Source organism: Microtus ochrogaster, chromosome 2 (assembly GCF_000317375.1).
Source record: "Microtus ochrogaster isolate Prairie Vole_2 chromosome 2, MicOch1.0, whole genome shotgun sequence".
Classification (NCBI taxonomy): domain Eukaryota; kingdom Metazoa; phylum Chordata; class Mammalia; order Rodentia; family Cricetidae; genus Microtus; species Microtus ochrogaster.
In genome coordinates this window covers 60,282,057-60,304,526 of record NC_022010.1, presented here as the reverse complement: position 1 = coordinate 60,304,526, position 22,470 = coordinate 60,282,057, and the positions used below count along the sequence as shown (strand labels likewise).

The following is a 22,470-nucleotide window of genomic DNA, read 5'->3' as shown; positions in this document are numbered from 1 at the left end:
TAACTAATGTGTGCATACATACTTTAATATGTATATTCTTCATTTATTCAGGTTTATTCTATTTAGAAGGCCTCAAAGTACGTGATTTTTAAACAATAGAGTACTTTTTTTAAACTATAAGTATTTGTCACAGTAAAACGTGGGCATCAAAGTGAAAGTAACTCAAGATTGGACTTCAGGTATCACAGTGCCCATTTAAACACTGGAACCCTTGTTTTGAGCACTTAAGAGACTACTGTATGGTCTATAACTAAACACAGGGTGGCACAGGAACACTGAGTGCCATAGCTGGAAACTGGAGAGGGCTGCATTGTTCACAAGGCAGGCACATGAGGAGTCTATGGGAGCATGGTCATGGCAGGGAAAGGTTCTCTCTCATTTGATTTGCACTGGCACTCACAACAGGCATGCTCTGGGGAGAGCAGCATGGTACACACTCACTAGCACATCTGGTTACTTGCCCTGGCTCACACAATCCCAAATTCTGACTAGTTCACTTGCACCAAACAGGCTAGAGTAGCAGGGTTGGTGGAAGTGAGGCTGTGTGCACTGAGTAACGTAATATATAATCCTTAACTATATGAAGCTTGGGTGGGTGGGCGACACAGGCAGCTCCTGCCAGGGTTAAGGGCCCCACATTGCAGTCCCACAAAACCAGACCGAACCAAAGAGGACACATCTCAGTAGCAAGTTAGACTGGTTCTTAATAGAATGTAGATGTTGTGGTCACTGATATAAAAAAATGAATTATGGAGCTATTATTTAGATTAAGTGAAGCCACATATGGTAGATTAAAGCCAGAGCTGGTGCTATCCAACCTCATCCCCTCATTCCTGCCACTTCTCCTTGTCTGCCTTTCAAGGGGTGACTTCTAGAATTGCCAAAGCTGGGAAGAAAGGACCACTGGCTGAACTTTCTTTAGTTAGGGGCATATCATCTCCATCTGTGAATATACTGTCTGTGAATATACTCACTTTTATTCTCATACAGTGCTCTTACTTGTAGGATGAAGACTAAATGCTGCTTTAGGATACCCCAGTACATGCTAAAACATGAACTTTAACATTGGCCCTTTTAGCTCTTCCTTTTCTGTCTCCCTCTCGAATAGGCAGCTCCTGTCTTTCCTCTCTTTGTCTCTGTCTCTGTCTCTCTGTCTCTCTGCTCTTCTCCCTTTCTCCCTTCCCCTGCTATAATCCAGTAAATAAATATCCAACCTTACTCTTCAAAAAAATTGGCCCTCTTAAAAAGTTGTGCTCACTATTCCTGGCTTATTTAGTTCTCTTCTGCACTAATTTGCTAACTGCCAATGTCTAAAGATAATTTAATATAGGAACTCAGCCTTTTTCCTCACTCTGGCCATATTTGATATACTGAGAAACAGCCCAGTTGCTGAGAAGAGAAGGTAGCTCAAGAACGAGAGCAGCCCAGGCTTGGAGAGTAGCACGAACTCACTCAGCTTCTGCTTGCACATTTGCTTCTTCATAACCTTATTCCCCATTCAACATCTCTTAACATCTGTGAACTGCACACATTAACTAACAGTAAGTCAGGTAAAATTCTATCCTGTGCCTCGGTTGATTAGAACACTTGGAGAAAACCGCTTCTTCTCATTTAACACATGGTAATTTATGTGTGGCTATTAATAAAAGACAAGACTGCTTCTTTGATATGATCAAAATCTTGGGTCCTTCTCTGGAGCAGTATTGACTGAGGTCATGCTTGGCTCTCAGGAAACTGCATTTTTCAGTTACTGCTGTGGAAGGGACAACTAGACACTCGGGAGACAAGGCTATCCAGCAGCTTTCCTTCCATAATTAGCTTCACCAATAATTCATCTGTTAAATTCTTAGAAGATCTGAGGCCAGAATCCAGGTACTGTACGCGGTTTGGGAAGATAAAAGGCTTTAATTCCTGCCTGCAAGGGGTTTACAGCTTCTTACAAAGCATTTGAGGTCAGCTAATGGGAGTGAATTAGGTTTTGGGTAAAAGGGGGATGGATGAAACGGAGGTGATCCTCGTTGTGAAAGGAAGAAATGAAGATAATAGTCCAAACCATCCCATAAAGTAACCTTGGGATCAAATAGTGGGGACAAGATCAAAGCCAGTTCAGAGATCAAACGTGAAATGTTAATAGTCTGCACAGAGCGTGTGCCAGAAAGTCATCTCTCTCTCCCAGGTCATATTAGTAAGACAAGACAGTTAACACATGACAGCATATACACCTAAAGAGACTGCATATGTACATGTGTGTATTCTCCAAATAAAAAAGGTTATGTAACATGTACACATACTTATAAACATATAACAATCTTATGGAGAAACTTAAATTCATCTGAAGAGTTCAATTCATACACCTTCTAAGATAAACTTCAAATGGCATTTACTGCCAAGATTAAATAGTCCCAGCCAGGTGTGGTAACACGACTGCAATCTCAGTACTCAGGCTGGCAACCCAAACAGTCTGTGCTACAGAGCAAGTTCCAGGCCAGCCTGGTCTATATGACTCTTTGTCCAAAATAAAAAAGAAGTGAAATAGTCCTGAGACTCTGTGCAGGAAACAACACCATCTTGAGAGTCACCATGGTACATTGTACACGACACAATGGTGACCTCAAATCTCATCTCTTACCACTTGTGTTTTAATTTTCTGCCAACCCCTCCCACTGTTCCTTATTATAAAATATGAGATTTTATACATGCAAATTTCTTTATTTTATGCTTTGTTTTTCATATCATGTATTATCATGTATAACTGTACCCATTTAACACTGTCATTCATGTTTCTATTTATTGCTTTTGTTCTTTTTTTCCACCTGTTGATCCACATGAGTTTACATGGACATAATAAATGAGGGAAGAATCTAGCTTTTTCTCCACATTAACAGCTTGATATGCCACCACCCCTTAACCAAAAAGTTCAACTTTTGTCACCGAACGACATCATTTCATATATTGATTTTGCCACATATTTGGATTATTTCATGAATCCTAAACCAGTCTATTGTTCTATTTCTATGCCAGCCATACCCACCCTCTATGCCAGTCATAATCAACCTAACTTACATAAAAATACACAAACAATTATATACACCCTTCAGGAGATTCTGAAATAGCAGGATCTTACATAAGCTGAGGGCAACAAGAGAATACAGGGTAGAATGTTTGTGTCTAGTGCTGAGATGTGGAGAGATTTTTGCATTTTCCCTACAGTACTATTTTGTGCTCTAATTTACAGGAAACATTCGCTTTTTAAATAATAAAAACTGAAGCATCTTTCTGCCTATACATCCATGTACATAGATTGTGGCAACAATAAAGTTTTGGTCAGGCTTCAAATTGCAAATTTGGCAACTGATCATGTACATAACCTTGTCTCTCCCTCACCCCTAATACACACACAATTTCTTTTTATTCAAGGTAAGGCAATTCCCTCCTCAGCTTTCAAATGTGTGTGACTACATTAGTATCCTCTCCATACCCGTGTGTGTGTGTGTGTGTATGAAGGTGCCTGTTGGGGGCAGGAGTAAAATATAAGCAGTTACAAATATAAGTTTAACTAACTTTAGAAATAAGATGGAATATAGATAGGACAGGTTCTAACTGAGAAACTCCGGGTTTAACTGAGAAAGGAGGAAGTATGTTTTATGGCAATAGTGAGATTTAAATTTATCCTTAGGAAGATCTAGACAGCAGAGGAGAGAGAAAGTCAGGTGTTTACAATTGTGGAAATAGCTTAAGCCAGAATGCTGAAATAGGAATGAACACAGCCTGTAAAAAAATAACAATGAGAACAGTGGCAAGGGGCTTAGAGAGAAGAGCACTGAAAATCTAGGTCACAGTATATGAATTTTGTTCTTTGGGCCAGAGAAGAGGCAGAATTACAAGGAAGGTCTGATGACTTCATTCACATAGCAGATAAATATTTACTTGGTGTCTACTATTGCTACATACTGTGCTAGTCTGGGAACAATGAGTAAAACGAGAACCTTCCTGCAGAATCTCCTAGTTCTGTTTCAGAAAGATCTACGTGATGTGGGTTTTTGGGCCACAGGGCTGACTGAGAGGGAGTGCTAAGGAGAAGTGTCACTTGGGAGGGAGAATCTGAGCTGAACTTATCAGGAGCTGAACTTATCAGAAGAGATAAGGACTTTTAAATAAACTACAAAAACAGAAGGGTGACTTGGAAGGGTGGGATGTGGTTCAGTCTGTAAAGTGCTTGCCTCGAAAGCACAGAGCCCAAGTTTAACCCCTAGAAGCCAGATAACAAAAGTCAGGCATAGGGGCCTGGGCTGGACCTGTGCCTCCTAGGGCGGCACAGATGAATCCCTGGGCCTCACTGGCCAGCCCACCCAGCTTACTCCTGAGTAAACAACAACAGATGTTATCTCAAAACCCAAGATGGATAGTTTCTATAGAATAACAGCCTAGGTTATCCTCCACAGTTAAAGGTAAACACACACACACATACACACACACACACACACACACATGCACCACTCACCCCCCACACACATATACACACCCATACCACTTACCCACTCACTCAGACTCACACTCACAACATGCACACACAGACTCCACACACATACACATGCACAAACACACCACTCATCCCTCCCACTCACACACATGCACACACACACACAATCACATATACACACACACCACTCACCCACCCACTCAGACACACACAACATGCACACACACACATATGCACCACTCACTCACTCACCTACCCCATACAAACCCACACATATACACATACACAGCACACACCCACACAACATAACATACACATGTACACAAAAAGAGAGAAATAGAGAATAGAGAAAGAGTGTTACTTATACAACTAACACTTGGAAAGACAAGGAGGGAACGGACTTAACCCATAAAGGTTTGTGAATGAAAGAACAAGGTTAGGTACATCAACAGTTAGTTACTAAACTGCAAATTGAAGCCTGGTCAAAATCTTATTGTTTCACAATCTATGGACATAAACTCACAGGCAGAAAAAAGCCTCAAAAGTTAGTAAGGTGGAATAATCTTATAAAAGTAATGCACTGGTGTTCAAATGTTTAAGCAGGGTGACAATATTTCGGAAGAGGGCAGCGGTGGAACTGAGTGTGGAAGACCATTAAAACCTGACTTAGGGGTCAGACAGGTGGGAGAGAACACGGCCTTGACATACAGCTAAGAGGATGAAAATGAGACACACTTCAAAGGTAGCATCCGCATGTCATGGTGACTACATACGTGTCTGGGGTGGAAATAGATCAGTCAGCAATTCAATACACCACTGTTTTCAGAAGTGAGTCATGAAGACGGGACGGGCTGGCGGCAGTGCACAGAGGACTGAACCCACATTCATCTAAAATACTCAGTTATACAGTAAATATTTACTCCTAGTGGTGATCCAGGAAACATAATGCTTTCGCTTATATAAGAACAGTTTACAAATGATACCTGAAAAACAAACACATTATTTTTCAATAAATTCTCCTGTATCATTTCTGTAGGAGAGACTCTATGACAGAAAATGCAGTCTAGGGGCCTCCAGTAATAATCCATGTGACAGATTATGAAAGTAAAGCTATGATATTACCAGCGTTTCCTAATTTACACTGAGATGCAAGCTTATTGATAGCCTGTCCCCTATGCAGGAATCTTACTAAAGACGACAGCAATCTAGAGAGCTGTTTGTATCAAGGGAGTAATACCTTTTTCGTTTTCTAACTGCGCACACAAATGTGGTAACCAGTTCCAGCCTTGAGGAAAGGTGAACATTTTTACAAACTAAGAAATACAGCAAACACAAGTGGTCTGTGCCAGCCCCACGCCAGGTGCCGTCTGTCCACAAGTTAGGTTATATTAATCTCAAAAGCAGCCTGGGAGAAATTGTGTCCCCACATTATAGATAAGGAAACAGCATCAAGGAGAGGTTAATTAACTTGCTTAGGGTCATGTGGCTAGCAACATACCGTCAGGACTTCCATCAAAGGCTATTTTGGTCATAGCATCTACCTTTAAGGCTGGGACTTGGAGCTGAGCAAGGACCTTGAAAAGTCCTTGTTCCCTATTCTTGCTAAGTCTGCAAGGACCAAGGTGGAAATAAGGATGTCTATTCAAGTGGGATTCAGAAGCCAACGAAAGATCAAGCGCACTGTCTTTGACACCCAGCAAGAACTGCCGTTTGAGCCTTCTTGGAGCCGAGGGAGGCTGAGCTTTCTTCTCTAGCCCACATTCCCTATTCTGCCGTGGATGTAAAACTGACGGGTGGTACAGGTTAGCTGCTAGAGAAATAAAAGCATTTACTTAGCCATCAAGTCCCATCCCAGTCAAATGTGAGGCATTTTAATCCTTTCTCTGGCAAATTACCAACCACAGACTTCTCTCAGGAACACAGACAGCCCTACCATTCACATCAATGGTTTAGGAAAGGACGGAAATGGCTCCTTCAAGCCAGGATCTGACTCCATGGTAGACTAGAAGGCAAGTTGTATAGTAAAGCAGCACCCCCCGCCCCCCCCTCCTGCCTGTCTCCTGCACACGCCACACCACTAGTGTTTTACAGCAGAGCTCCCCCCTGCTACTCAGAAAGAACTTTTGGCTGAGAAAGAACAGGTGAAGTAAATAAGGTGAAGTAAAATAGCATTCAAGTTATTTAAGGCATTCACCAGGCAAACCTGTCCCTGTCCCTGCTTTGATTACAGCACAGCAGACCTGCCTGGATGGCAGCCTAACATTACAGTGAAGCTCGCATTCTCAGGCGTTTTTTTTTTTTTTTTTAAACTTCCCTTTAGTTTTTCCTTTTTAAGCTAAATAGTCTCTCATCCTTTTTACAATGAGTTTTTTCTTTCTTTTTTTTCTTTTTCTAAGTAATTAAAAGCCAATTGTGTTTAAGGCTTTTGAAAGACTTCGTCTATGCTGCATAACTCAGGACTGGGTTTCTAAAACCTCAAATTTAGCATCTCAAGGAAGAATAGTATCTATGGCATGTTTGAAAAAATGTTTTGAAATGAAGTGATGGGCATTTAAAAATAGAATTCGGCAGAGCACGCACAGCCCCTGCAGTTCTTTTCCACAGGGGCGGGAAAGTGACACGCCTGCATTCTGCAGACAGAACAGGGTGGCTGTGATTCTGTAGGCTTCAGCACAGATGTGAGCGCCAGCAAGGCCACCGTGGATGTGCTGGTAGCTTTCCCAACTGACAAAGGTGGAAACAGAATGCCCGCAAAGCTCACTGACACTTTGCCACCACAACCTGCCCTCCCGAAGCCCGCTTTTATCTGTGAACATGCTACTGCACACACGACCTTCAACGGGTCCTGCCTGGCCCCCAGGACTTCAGCTCAGCACTGGCGACCTCCTTCTGGGGGAGCTTAGCTAGACGCCAGTTTCAAGAACACTCTGAAATTGGAGAATGTGGAAATTTGTGGTCCAGCCTCAAAGCCAAATATCAATTCATAAGGTTCTTCTAAGAAAGGCTATCTCAAAATCTAGATGAAACTTTGGGGAATCATGCATCTCTCATTAATTGTGGCTGCTTGCCAAAGAGATGCTTGGCAAACTCATAATCAGGGATAAGGAAGTCGCATGGGAACTCAAACAATAAGAATGGTTGTAAAGACATTGTCTTAGATCTAATGAATGCTCTGAGCAGCACGCCTCCCCCTAACAAACCATCTTCATAGCCTTCAGCATTGACCACCAGAGGAAGGGCCTTGTGTTCTCCAGAGCTTGAGCTATCTGCTGTGCTGTGATTGCTTAGGCATTTCTTTGCAAGTAAAGTCAGCTGAGAACACTAATTCCATATGCCATAGTCTTCAAGTTGGTAGGTGCAGGCTTCAATATACTAAGACATTAAAGAGACAGTCACCAGGTCCACTCTCAGGGAAGGACCTGCCTACCAAGCTGCAGGGAGTGTGAACAGCAAATGGCCTCCCCAGGCTGTCTCACCTTCTAGGGCAGCCTGCCTCCAGGGACTGAGCCAGGCAGGAGCTTGTTCCAGCGCCCCTCCCCAGGTTGTCTGCACTGTGTCACAACCAGACTCCTTTCTCTGCCCTTTTCTGCCCTCTGCCCTTCATTCCATCATTCCAATGACACGAGCACCTTGCCTCTAACCTCTGTCTTCCTTGACTGCTTCTTGAGAACATGACCCGTCTGATGTGCCATTTTCATTGGCCTTTCTTCTTGCTCCATCTTTACCAAAACTCAGGAAAAAAAAGACATTTTTTCTAAATCCTGGAGTTGTGTTACTTAGCACACTTTCAGGGTTTTGGTATATGTATGTGTGTGTGTGTGTGTGTGTGTGTGTGTGTGTGTATGTATATATTCTCCTTGTATTTCATACGTGGTACACAGAAGAAACAACTACTATTGAAGATCTTTTCTCTATGAAGTCTAAATTACACCTTGCCTAAAACATTCTATATATATTATATACTCAGCACGTGTTCACTCAGTATTATTGATTATTGAGCAGCTTCCACACAGCAGGCACAGGTTTTTTAAAGGGCAGTAATGAGCTCCTGCTGTAGAGGAGTGTGCATTCTCAAGATGAGACAGACAATAACAGGCCAGTAATTAGTATAATAGAATACTGGTAGAATACTGGATCTCTGAGGGGGGGAGGGGCAAGGCGAGAGGTCAGAGAACAATGCTGGAAGCGTCCACTGTTTTAAAGCCCCAGGAAAGGACGGCTTGCTTTAGCCAACACCTTCCCAGGTTTGCAGTCACATACATGCTCAGTGCATTGGTTTCCTTGGTAGACTAGCAACCTTACTGAAAGGGTATTTCTGCTGTGCTGCGAGCCCACCTGCTATATTAAACATAAGATCTTAAATCTATATTACTAACCTACACAGCAATTCTGTCTTGGGGAAAGAACAGTCTATGCCATTAGAAGCTGGAGTTAGTCACAGCTGTCCCAGGCAGATGGCTTTAGTGGGCAATATGATAAGCCTGCCAGGTTTTTCAAACTATGAAAGGGTTTTTCTGTCTCATTAGTACTTCATGGTTGACCATCCACAAACACCTGGTGTTCAGACTTTTTCCCCCCAAGAAAATGTCACAGTTCTAATTCCAAAGGATATATATTATGTAATCTTTGCCAAATGAGCTGATATTTAAATAATTTATAAACACACATATAGGAAGAAAACACTTCTTCATATAGCTTGATTTCAGTGACAAATTAAATTAGTGGTAGAGGCAAATGAAGCTACTTTTGTACTTCTCAACACTCACATTTTTTGCTCAAAGGGAATTCCATCTTCACAGACTATTTACCCCAACAGACATCAATAACACAAATGAGTTTCTAAGAATAACTGTGCATCCATCTCTACTTTGTTTTCCTTATTTTAGAAGACAGTGTCCTCATCATCTACAGCAAATACATCAAATGAATACGAGCATCATATTGTACTTTCTCCAAGTAGGAATCATATCATATTCAAACTCTGTCAAACCTATATGGTGGAAGGGGGAAAAGACTTGGATTTTGAAGAAATATTTTAAACTTCGTAATATAATTTATTAACTTTTAAAAATTTGAATACCTTGAAGTTATAAATGTTAATGTCTATACTACACAAATACATCAAAAGAGTAGACAGTATTAAAATGATTTGAATACTAAAAAGGAATCTGAAATGTAAGATATAAATAAGTTTATTTGAACATTAATGTTAACATTACTTTATATAATCTTAACAAATCAATAAAAATACATTCATTCATAGGGAAATTGGAAAATGGGGGCTTTAATTAGGGAGAGGGAGGGATGTCAAAACAGACAGAAAGGGAGGAGGGACTAACTATAACATTAAGAATGTTTGCTATACTGCCAAGGAGGGAAGAAACCAGATATGAAGCCTATGAAACACAACAGTGACCAACACGGCAAAGTTTCCCTAAAACTGCAATAGTGGTACTCATACCTTGGCAGTAACCAACAGCTCTCTAATAGGATTCCTGGTCCTGGAAGCCTAGCAAATTACCTGGGGCCAGAAAGTCATCAAAATTAGAGGAGAAGCTACTACTGCTATGTCACTAAACAAGCATAAATCCTAACTGCTTTTTAAGTTTTTATCCTTATATCCACATGTAAATGTAGTTCCCAACCCTCACTAAAGAAGTTCTTTACAACAGAAACCATTGTAGATGAAGACTGCTCGTTCGTCTACTGGCTGCCCAGACCCAAATAACCACACAGTAACAATATTAATTACTACACTGTTCGGCCAATAGCTTAGGTGTATTTCTAGCTAACTCTTACATATTAAATTAACCCATTCTATTAATCTATGTATCACCACAAGGCTGTGACCTACTGGTAAGGTTCCGGCATCTGTCTCCTTTGGCATTTATATGGCATCTCCTTAACTAAACCTACTTTCTCTCTAGACCATTACAGAAAACCAAAACCAATCAAAATGTAGAGAACAGCTGGCCACAGAGCATCAGCCCCTGTGGATACATCTACAGCATAACTCCTGCACCTAGGACTGAGGGAGCACTGCCGAAGAGGAGGCACCTCTTCTGGAAGTGCCAGAGGACCAAGAAATCTGTAGTGAGATTATGTTTCCTAGAAGTGACAGGGAAACTCCATCCATGACACTTCAATGATAAAGCTACCTAAACAAGACCCAAACAAGGTCAACACCAACAGATCTGCTAAGGCAGAAAGGGAATCTCACAGCCTCCACCCCAGACAAAGAGCTACAGGAACTAATCTCAGGGATGCTGAGAGCAGGAGAAGCTTTCCCCCATGATGGAGACCCCTAATTGGTTATTCAGAACTAAGTGGTCATCCCTGTAATACTTTACATACAAGTAACAATGACTCAGAAGGTTGTATTTATGCTCATGCGTAAGTGTGTGTGTATGTGTGTGTGTGTGTGTGTGTGTGTGTGTGTGTGTAACAATAGCAACCAACAAAAGAGGAGACCAGGGATTTTTAGGTAGCTAAGGAGGAGAGGCATGGGAGGAGTTTGAGGAGGGGAAGTTAAGTGGAGATAAATAACATAATTATATTTTACTTAAAAAATAAAAATAAATTTAAAATGTTTTCCTTTATTGAACATATATTTATTTATTCAGCACTTTGTGCTTTATGGCTTGAGAAATATAAAAGGGACAATTATCCCTGTCATGAAGGAACTTATAAATCAGACATATGAGAACATGGGAAAGGTTGGCTCTTAGCTAGCATGTGATAAACATTTACTATATGATAGATGCCATTCTTATGCTCTGTTTATAACCATTTTCATCACAGAAGTTGTGTGAATGGGCTAACTAACATTTTCCAACAAGTTTGGAAATTTATCCAAGGTTAGAATCCTAGTAAAGTACTAAGCTCTTGTCAAGAGAGCCACAACATTCCATTCCATTTCAAGCTGGGACACAAACATATGTGCACACACACAGGCATGCACACACACATATGGTTATATACACTCATGCTCATACACACTAAAACACACACACACACACACACACACACACACACACTGGTGATAACTACTGAAAATCAGCAATACTAATTCAGGAAATAGTGATTAATAACAAAACATCTTGTGGTAGCTTGAGGAAGTTTTCATATAAAACTAGAACTAGATCCAAACTTGCTTTGAGTACTCAGACATGAAAATAGAGGGCAAGTAAGAATATATTGTACACATACGTTTTTGAGGGTACATAGGTACATACTTTATTGAAATGTAATATGTGTATAAAATGCAAAAATGCCACATGTACATTTAAAATAGCTCATTGGCAGTATGTATACTCTCATCAAATGTATTAATTTTGTATTCAAAACAGAGGGAAAATCTGTCTTAAAGCAATGCTTGACCACATAATAGAATTTATTTTACTTCATGGAAATACAATTTAAGTGTTTTTCTACAAACAAAAACCATCCACTCCTGGTCTATCTCAATGGATAATATATTGAGAGAGAAAAATTTACAGCTTTTCATAATAAAAATGCCATCCAGCAAATACATTTTCAGTTTGCCCTACAAGCACTGTGTTGGTTTCCACAAGCAGGAAGCAGCCTTACTCACCTTTCTGGACTTTTTATGCTTGCTATAATTGTATACATATAATTGTGTACATGTATATATACATATATGCCTGTATTATATAATTTTCCTATGCATAGCATTATATATATAGGAAAAGAATTTTTATAATTACTTTGCAAGAAGTACACAAAATAATGTCTGGCAAATGACTTCTCACATTTTCAGCAGAATACATATTGTTTATTGCTTGCCGATTCCTTGTTTAGCCAATGACACTTACCAAGCGACAGGTCTGGGCCTTTAAAACGTTGAGATCAATAAAGTTTTCTTCATTATCTGTCTCCTCTTCCTTTGAAAAATAAAAATTTTAAATTCATAAAAAGTTAAATATATATTTGTAAATACAAATATTCTAAGTTAAGCTTAATATGACTGACTCAGTAAAGCATATTTAAAAGCCTAATAAATATTCATAAAGTAGGGCACAAAATTATTAACAGCCCATAATTTCTTTGAAGTTTTGATGGTGTCATTTAAAAGAACCTGTTTCTGCAGACAGTGAAGAAAGAAGGGAAGAAAGAGGGAGGGGAAGAGTAATTGCTACAATTCATGAATAAACATAAAAACAAGAGAAAAATAGGTCGAAGTGAGATATATGAAACAGTGGAAGAATTTTACTGGAGCAACAAGACTTAATGAAAAAAATGAAGGCTGAAAGGCACAGGTAGTTTCATTTGTCTCAAGGACTAACTACATATAGATTGGCTTGAATATTTGATTTACCTGCTTGTGTCTCTGTCTGTGCCTGTGTGTGCTACATGTGTGCTGGGGCTCACGGGAGAGAGGGGAAGGCTGGGTGTTGGGTCTTTGGGAGGAACAGCAAGTTGTAAGCACGGAGCCATCTCTCCAGCATTGAAGATACACTTTTCACTGTGTGAAGAGCATCCTGGCTGCTCAGGCTTGTGAAGGTAATGGATAATAGTGATGCTTGGTGTATGGTCCTCACATCCAGAGGGATCCCAAGCTGGCCTCACCTGAAAGCAGCTGGTTGTGGGGGTGTGGTTAAGAAATGACCCTTTGAGATACAATATGCTCTATATAAGAAAATAAGCAGGGGGGTTCTATTAGCATAGAAAACATAAGCATCTCCTTCTCTTCAAATGTCATTCATTGTGACGACAAGTGGCATAGTAGGGAAAAGTAATCTAACAAGAATATTTCAATCTTATGGACACTGGGCATCACAGTAATGCCAAAAAAAAAAAAAAACCAAAACGATCTTTGAGTCATCTGATCTTATAAACAAAAATACAAGCAAACTAGGCCAAAAGTGAGTGTGGGCTGGCAAACATTTCTACAGGTAGGAGTGTTCAGAGCTGCAGTGGGAGGGTTCAAAGAGCTCTTGTCTTCAGACTTGAGAAAGGAGAGCCAGTGGTTCTCAAAATGTGATTCTGAAAACAGGAACTTTGGTATTGCCAGAGAACTTGCTGGAATGAAAGTCCTAAGGTTCTTTCCTAGATCTGTCCCACTAAAGTAAGACTTGAGAACTATGCCCTAAGCCTTGGAGAACTGAAAAGAATCCAGTAACTCACAAGACAGTATGGACACACTTGATACACTGCCTTGACATTTGTTTTTTTTGAGGTGGGGAATAATGGGGGCAAAGATGTGCAGACAAAACTGACTTGTTTATATATCAAGACAAGTAAATACTTATACTTCTGAAAAGTGACCTAGGTGTATTTTGTGTTTCTACTACTTAACAAGAGTAATTCATTGAAATGCCAATGACTCAGTGCTCTTAGGAGAAACAAGGTCACCATACTTTACCATGACCTCATCAGTACTGTTCACATAGGACACGAGCAGACATGTATACTCCATTGAACACTAACACTAGCATGCGCCATCACCCAGCAGACGGCTCAAGAATTAAGGAGTGCAAATGTTGGCAGCACCATCACTTCTAATTAGCCACTAGGAAAATCTTTGCTCTGGTTCCTGTGACTTTATGATTCTGCTAGCCTACAGGTCTTAACTCCACTAGGAGATAGAATGATGATGCTACTGAACTGCATGCTAAGAACACTATTTGGCTGCTTAGGGCTCCCCACACTTCTGAATCAATAGCCATGGGAAGAACTACTGTGCTGGCTGCCAAAGGGAAATATGTTGCCGTTACAACAGAGGTAAGACAGAGGGGTGGGTGTCTGGACCACAGGCAAGCCTTCAGTTTATCATTTAGCACTGCCATGCCCAGTAATTATGGCCACTGGAAAACTATAATGACCTAATCCAGACAAGACTTCTGATGTCCCAGACCCTTTAGGAATGAAGGTTTGGATCACTACTGGGTAAACGACCACAGTCAGCTGCAGTGCTGAGGGTAGAGGGGTAGAGAACTGGCGGTGAATGAAGGCGGTTCTAAGAAGTCGCTACGTAACTACGTGTAGGAATAAGGACCGCACTGTCATGCATATTTCTTCAGCATTTATTTGCAAATATATTTCTGTCTTATCCTTTCTCATAAACTATAAGATACTTTAAGTGTGTGGTATAGTTAAGCAGAATTATGCTCCTGCTACTGCCTTTATTTGGAGATAAAATGAGATTTAAAGGGCTGCAAATTGACAAGGGATGGAAATCTAGTAGCTAATTCTATGTGTCAACTTGATTAGGCATTGATGCTAAGATAATTTATTAAATATTATTCAGAAAGCGTCTTTGAGGATACTTCTAGGTGAAATAAATGTTTGAAACAATGGAGTTGAGCGAAGGGGCTGTCTTTTTCCAAGGTAGGTGTGTCTCCAGCCTGAAAAGTCTGAAGAGGAAAAGCCACCAACAGGCTTTATGCTCCCCTTGCTTTAAATCAGGGCATCGGTCTTCTGTCTGGGGTGTAAGATCCAGATGGAAACCTGAGGCATCACTCTCCCTGGGGTCTTCACATTCACACTGGAACTAGGCCATCAGTTATCCTGGATCTAACTTGTCAAGAGCAGGCCTTGGGACTTCTCAGACCCCATAGCTGAGTTACTCAGTTCCACATAAACACTTTCTCCCAGCCAAGCTTGCAGTGCATAACTGCACTTCTAGTTAATCAGGAAGCTGAGGTGGGAATATCCAAAGTTTAAGGCCCTTCTAGACTTTATAGTGTGAGCAAGGTCCACTTAACCCTGGGTAAAATACAAAGAACAGATCTCAAAAAGGTGCTCCAGCTCAGGTCAGGGGAGAACACTCATATGGTATGAGGGAGCGAGGCTTTGGTTCCAATCCAATTACCAGCTCTCCAGGGGAACTTTTTTCTTTCTCTAAAGCTGTGTGTGTGTGTGTGTGTGTGTGTGTGTGTGTGTGTGTGCGCGCGCGCACGCGTGTGTGTGTGTGCACGCGCAAGCGTGTGTGTGCGTGTGTGTGTGTGCATGAATCCTACTGTTCCTGTTTCTTAGAGAATCTAGACTAACCAGAAAATAAACTAATTTACTAAATATTATGAAGAGAACATTCCAAAGGAATTCAAACATAAATGGGCTCAGAAGAAAATACTTTTTAAAATAAGTTAGGATTCTCCATGATTTATCTCAGGAATTCAGAAAGCAAATTTCCTACCATTTCCTTGCTTAACTTTGCACCTTAATTCCCTTCCTGCTTGTTCTGAAAGGTATGCTCATACAAAGTGAGACTCCATGTCATCATTACTTTGAAGGACTAATTAGCAGGGTGGCTGATTTTGATTTGGCGCTTTCCAGCTGCAGGTCTCTACTTTCCAGATGACAAGAGCAGAAGTGTCAGAAGTTATCTGTGCTATCCTTGAGCCACCCAAAACTCTGCCAACAGCATCAGTGGGTCCCTTACAGGGCTCTGCAGGCACAAGGCCAGTTTTCCTTAGCAACAGTGACAGGAGATGACAGGAGAAGGAAGAGAGGGAATCGCAGAGTGATGTGAGGAGGAGGAGGAAGAGGAGGAGGAGGAGGAGGAGGAGGAGGAGGAGGAGGAGGAGGAGGAAGAAAAGAAAGGAACACATCCAGAGACTGGACAGAAAGCAAACGAGAAGCTCCAGAGGAAGTTCCTCTGAGGAAGGCCTGTGGTTTGGTCTTATACTGGGAGGTCTTTACCGCCTGGCTTGGGAGGATAGTATAAAGAGGATCTTGTCTAGTTTATTTCCCTAATTTCATAAACACAATAATTCCACTTTGACCTTTAAAAAAATTCATAGAAAAAATTAGCTAAAATTTTGAGAAGTTACACAACAGTATCCCTGAGAGAGTCTGCAGTCAAATACTAAAACCTTGACACACACCAAATCCCTAATGGCAATCTGGGGCCATTAGGGCGAGCAAAGTGAAACTAGTACTTTTGAATGACAGCCTTGAAGTTAAATGTTGGCATATTAGAAGCAGGTATAGATTGATACTCTATTAGTTATTAAAAAGACCATGGACATACCCAAGTAAATGGGGAAAAATTGAGAATATATAAGGACTTTAATTCTGATCCTGAGTGGAAAGCCTATTGAACAATAGTTTAAACTTCTTTAAATGCCTAAATTCTCTTTCCAGTTCACCTGAAGCATCCCCACGTGATCCTAGAAGCTCTGCTTTTCTGATAGCTGCTGGGTCACACCTGGTTCCTTCCTGCCTTCAAGCTTCAGAACACACTTTAACACAGCTACTGACTGTGTTAAACACACACCAGGAGTTCCATAGCTACAGCCAGAATTGATGGATGTGCTTTCTTTTGCCTTGATTTTCAAATTTTATCATATTAAAAAATATTTGTTTTAAACTGACTAGTTTTTATAGTGGTCTAGCTTGAGAAGCAGAGGCCAGCCTGGACTACATGGTGAGTGTTCTAGGCCAGCCTGGCTACAGTGAGATTCAACCTTGGGAACTAAAAAAGCAGCACAGTCATGTAGAGTTATGTATCTTAATATGGTTAAAAGTAGTCTTAATACTTCTAATAAAATATACATTAAAAAGCTTGAAAGTACAAAGAAATATTAAACAGAATCATCCATAATTATTCTATCCATTTATAACAAACATTAATATACTGGTATTTTTACATATTTTACATAATTACAGTCATGATGCCAGCAAATTTTGTAAAATGAAGTACAAATTGTCATTCTCATATCAGTAATGTCTGTAATTAAGACATACCATCTACATAATATTCTATTTGTATATAACTCTATTTAACTCTATGACTATTTGTTAACTTTTACTATTTAGATAATCTAACAACTAGCAACTTTATAGCTTATACTAGTTTATTTAAGTTAAAATATAGAGTGGATTATCTTCTAATTAAAAAAATGAAATCTTGAATTGGTTTGTGACAGCAAAATACTACATAAACTCTTTCCCCCACCATGTGTCCAGTTCAGATTACATGGATATCTTCTAAAACATTCAGCTCAACCCACGTCCAGTTCTATGAAAGGATCACTTTGAGAAATGCTTTTCGGTTTCTATTGTCTTACTACAACAACTGCTGTAGAGAACTGATTATTTAGCTTCATACCATGGATAGGAAATTAAACATGGAAAATAAGTAGATGGAGCCAAACAACTTAAATAATACTGGTCACTTAAAAGCATTTTAACAAAATTTCAGTGGCAGTATTCACCCTAATTGATAAAAATAAAGGAATTCCTTAAAAACAAATAGTAACTGTAGGAAGCAGAATACACTAATTATAAATCCTTAGGGCATTCTGAAGATGATGTGTTTTGTTATGATATCATCTTGCTATGTGGCCTAAGTCCCAAAACTTGTTGTGCAGTACACACAGGCTTTTAACTGGGGACTCTCTAATCTCTGCGACCTAAAATCTGGTGTACACCACCACATTCAGCACAAGATGAACTGTTAGCTTTCTGCTCTAGATTCTTTGTTAGTTACGGTTTCTCAAGGTCACGCTCAGTTGTTAATAAAACACTGTTCATATAACTAGTGATTTATATACACGTATATGCATACACGTGTATATATATACATATATAAACAGATTTAGAAACTCTTCTAGAACTGACTCAAGACCATGAACATGAACTTAAGCAAAGGCCTAAAGGATTGATAATGGCACTGGACGTAGAACAACTAAATGCATTCCAGAAAAATGGAGTAGGGAATGAGAGGGAAAGGGCACCATGGGCAAGGCTGGAGGCAGCTCAGCTCCACACTTACCACAAATTCTTCATCCACTTTACTTAATGTTAATTCTGCATCATCTTCTGGGACAGTTTCTTCTTCTAATTCTTCCACTGGGTATGATGGCCTGAAATACCAAGATACAGTGAATGTTTAAAAATAGTTCAGTAAAAATACAAGTCTAATGAGGACTGGGAAAGACGCTTCCATATGAGGCTCTGTTCCCTCCACTAATGGCCACTCAATGTTTTGTTTCTTTCTGAAATTTTCAGTGTTAAAAAAAGCAAAGATACCTATCTCTAAACATAAAAAGCACACTGACAAAAATAAGTTGATTCTGATTATACTGCTATCATATACAAAACATACATATATGTGCTATTAGCTATCATATATACACATACAATGCACACTATATAATATGTACATATAGATTATATATAATACGTAATATAATATGCATTATGTTCCAATGAACAGCAGTACTACAATTTAACTATCAGTCTATGACTAAAACTTTCGGATTGTTTCTATTGTTTGTTAAATGATATTGCAAAAATCCTATTTGTAGATTTATTACTAGCCAGATCTTTAAAATAGATTTGTCCATGTGGAATGGCTACATCAACAACTTTGTACATGTTATTGTTTTGATGAGTACTGACAAAATTGGCTTCGAAAATGCTACCTTAATTTATACACCCAAGAATAGTGAGGGATGGCATCTCTGTTTCAATATGTTCACCAATATGTGTAAAATAATCTGTGCCAATAAAACAAATGAAAAAAATCATTGCGTTTTATAACTGAATTACTTTAGCATGAGACTGATGGAACAACAACTTTATAATTCTAATTGATTATTCATTTTTTTCTGAGACACACATTTACACTCTTTGTCTTCCCTAAATTAAGAAAATCAATGTTCACCTAATCTATGATGTTGCCTAGTTTCATTACTTAGAATCCTGAAGAGTCAAGACTGTTATAATTACTACTGGATAGATTTGACAGTGTTGTCCTGTCCAGACCCTAGACTTTACATTATACATTTACAGCGATCTCTCGATCCACACCTTCTGACAGCCCTCTGATCTCTCAGTCTGCCTACAGCTCTGTTTTTCAATTCACATCTCTGAAATCTGCAGTTTATTTTTATATAGGTAATAAGATTAATTCTTATTTCTAAAATCCAGTTAGTGTTCCCAACATTAAATATTGGACAACCATTTCTCCCTTATTTCCACATTAAAAACACCCAGATGCATTCACATTTATTTTGTCAACTAATTTTAAGAATCTGTATTTCAAACCTATTAAGACAATATAAAAATTAACATGGAACAGGAAGCAAGGAAGGTATTATTAAACAAATCAATCTTGTACAATAAACGTCCCAATTTTTCATTAGTTAGCATTAGATAATTATCTCAAAAAATGTTCTTCTAAGAATAGTTCCACATTTGTATAAAATAATCATTCATAAGAATGTTCTGTGTAGTTTATGTATTACAGAGGTGATATAGTTTCCAATTTTTATTACTTTTTAACTTTCTCCTTTCTTCTTCCATGCATATATAATTCTTACAAATTATCCAAGTGGTAACTCTTAGGCTGAGACAAAGATTTTACTAGAGACAAAGGAAGTACAAATTGAATAGTGGCTGAGACAGTAATAGTTTGAAATGCAATAATGATATACTGGGCTATGGAGTTAGTAACTGAGAATCTAGGGCAGTACATATGTAATTTATCTTGTTTTGACACCTAACCAACAGTATTAGCCGTTGCAGAGTCATTCTTTACAATGTACTGAATGGACATGTTTGGGTTGATGAAAAGGAAACTAGAACATTTTAGATTTAAAGTAAATGGATATCAGTTATTAAATATACTTCAATCCAATGGTATCATAAATCAAGGAATTTTTTTAAAATTTTTGAAATTAATTACGTCATTTCCCCTCCCATTCTTACCTCTAAAATCTCCCATATACCTACTCCTTTGTTCTCTTTCAAATACATGGTTTCTTTTTCTTTTATTGTTGTTGTGTATGTGTGTGTATGTGTGTATAAATATTCCTAAATACATAAATACAAGTTGTTCAGTCTGCATAATCTTCCCTGCACACACACACACACCTTTGTAACTTTTTAAAAATACTTCCTAAAAGGAAGTAGATTTTCACCTAAATGCAATTGCATATGTATTAATATATTAACATGGAGTAATATATACCTCTCTATATACAGAATTTTGTTCAAGTATAAATCCAATACTAAGTCATATTTTATTTGCACCATGTCTTTCACATTCTAACCTATCAACGATCCAAACTTTCAAAATATGAACTGTATGTTTTAATCATACCCTATATAAACCAATAGTTTCTGATTTTATTCATTCATCAATACTTACTGAATATATATGGAAAACTAAGTATATTTTGTATGCTGTGCTAATTACCACAGAATACATATGATGAATGATTGGCAAGATCTGTAACAACAAAATCTACACTGGTAAATAAATTATATTAATAGCACAAAATATAAACAGTGTACTTTCAGGTCAGAGAAAAGCTATGGACACTGTCCAAGAGGATGTCAACTGGCCTCTTTAATGTTATTCTTGTCACTAAGCAAAGAGAAAAGAAAATCGCACACTTGGTACTATATAAACTTCCTTTTCCATTTAAATACGAGGCTTTTAGTTAAATCGACACACACAATGGTCTTGGGTATAAACAAACACAGGTACAAAGAGAATTTGAGAAAGTTTTCCAAATCGACAAGGATGCACGCAGTTATAGTTAAACCGTCAATAATTACAAACAGGGAAGAGGCCCTGGGATGGTCAGCATTCCTTCAGAATAGATTTGGAAGACATCCTGATGTTCGTCTAGACTTAACAATCGGAACCACTGTCAGTTCAGAACAGTCAGCTCTTGTCGGCTCAATCAAACAGCTCTGCACTTCAGAAAAATGGTAATTACATAGCATATCTTCCTGTCAGGTAATAGTTACCTTTTCCAAGTGAAACCAATATATTTTAATGCTTCCTCAGCTAAACAGTCAAGAACATAGCATACATGTTCTCCATAACCAGCCTTTAATTTTGAAGGAGGAAAATCTGCAGTCCTCCCCTGAAAAATAAAGATATTATTTGTTAGATGTCAAGGTTGTGTCAGCAAAGAATCATTGAGCACATGTATAATTTCCCACTTTTCCAATGATTTCAGAAAAAGGTAGTTGCTTTTCTTCTTTGACATTCATTTCTTAAGACTCTTCAATCCATTGATACAGTTACACAAATGAAAAATCAGGTATTTTATTGTTCAAAGTACCAAATTAAAATGCAGTTACATATAGCAGAAATACAAATTAATAATAAAAAAGCAGTAAAACTACTCATATGTCAAAATATATTTTTTAAACAATGACTCAGTGACTCATTTATTAAAAATTAGCAACCTGTACCAAAATGTCTCATTGCCTTCCCCCAGAAAAAGTCAAAAATGAAAATACAACTAAGGACACCTAATAAGTTCAAGATCGTTTCAAAGTGCAGGGTTTGGCTTAGCAATTCTTAATTTCCCTTTGAGGGGAAGAACTAACCAATCAAATAACTGTTCACTTTTGAGAGCCAAAAATAAATAAATAAATATATAAATAAATAAATAAATAAATAAGACAAATATTATTACTCTCGGCTAAAGAGAGTCTAGAGTAACATTTTTAGAAGTGAAATTCATGTTATATGTAATATCAACCATACTGGGAAGGTCTTACTTTAAATTAAAAAAAGCACCATATATCAGTCAACTATTATCTGTCTGTATGCTATTCCAGAAGAGTCATCTAAAAGGCTAACATCTATCACTGATGCTAATATCGAAATCCACAGCTTCAGAATACTTACAAATGCGCGAAGCTCAGAGAGTATGTTAGAGATAGTTGCATTGGGATCGTCGTATTCCTGAGGCTGCTCAAAGGGGCGCCCTGTTTTGTTGATCAGCCACGCAGCAAGAGTGCAAAACATGTAGAACTGCTCACCTGGGTTGGTAGGCAGAGCAAAGTAGTGTCTGTTTCAAAGCAACAGAGGGGGGGAAGGGTGAGAAAAAGCAAAGCAACTAGGAATAAGTAATACAGTCAAGTCCAAAGCTGTTAAATTTGCATCTCAAGCAGCCTTCATCAACACTCTTGAACTCCCCGAGTTTCAAATCAGTATCAGGGGCAATCACTAAAATATACAAAATATTTCCAACCAGGGCATAGAAGGTAAT

The 22,470-nt window shown here is 38.8% G+C and overlaps 1 protein-coding gene across 1 annotated transcript in view; it reads right to left on the bottom strand.

Moving 5' to 3' along the window:
* The window catches only part of Ift57 (intraflagellar transport 57), a 59,196-nt gene that overhangs the window by 34,309 nt on the left and 2,417 nt on the right, over nt 1–22,470 (bottom strand). Inside the window, exons 2-5 of the mRNA XM_005345047.3 lie at nt 22,107–22,269; nt 21,212–21,330; nt 18,222–18,312; nt 12,316–12,384 (exon numbers count right to left, since the gene is read on the bottom strand). Coding sequence (XP_005345104.1) covers nt 12,316–12,384; nt 18,222–18,312; nt 21,212–21,330; nt 22,107–22,269 — 442 coding nt within the window. The remainder of the gene's footprint in view (nt 1–12,315; nt 12,385–18,221; nt 18,313–21,211; nt 21,331–22,106; nt 22,270–22,470) is intronic.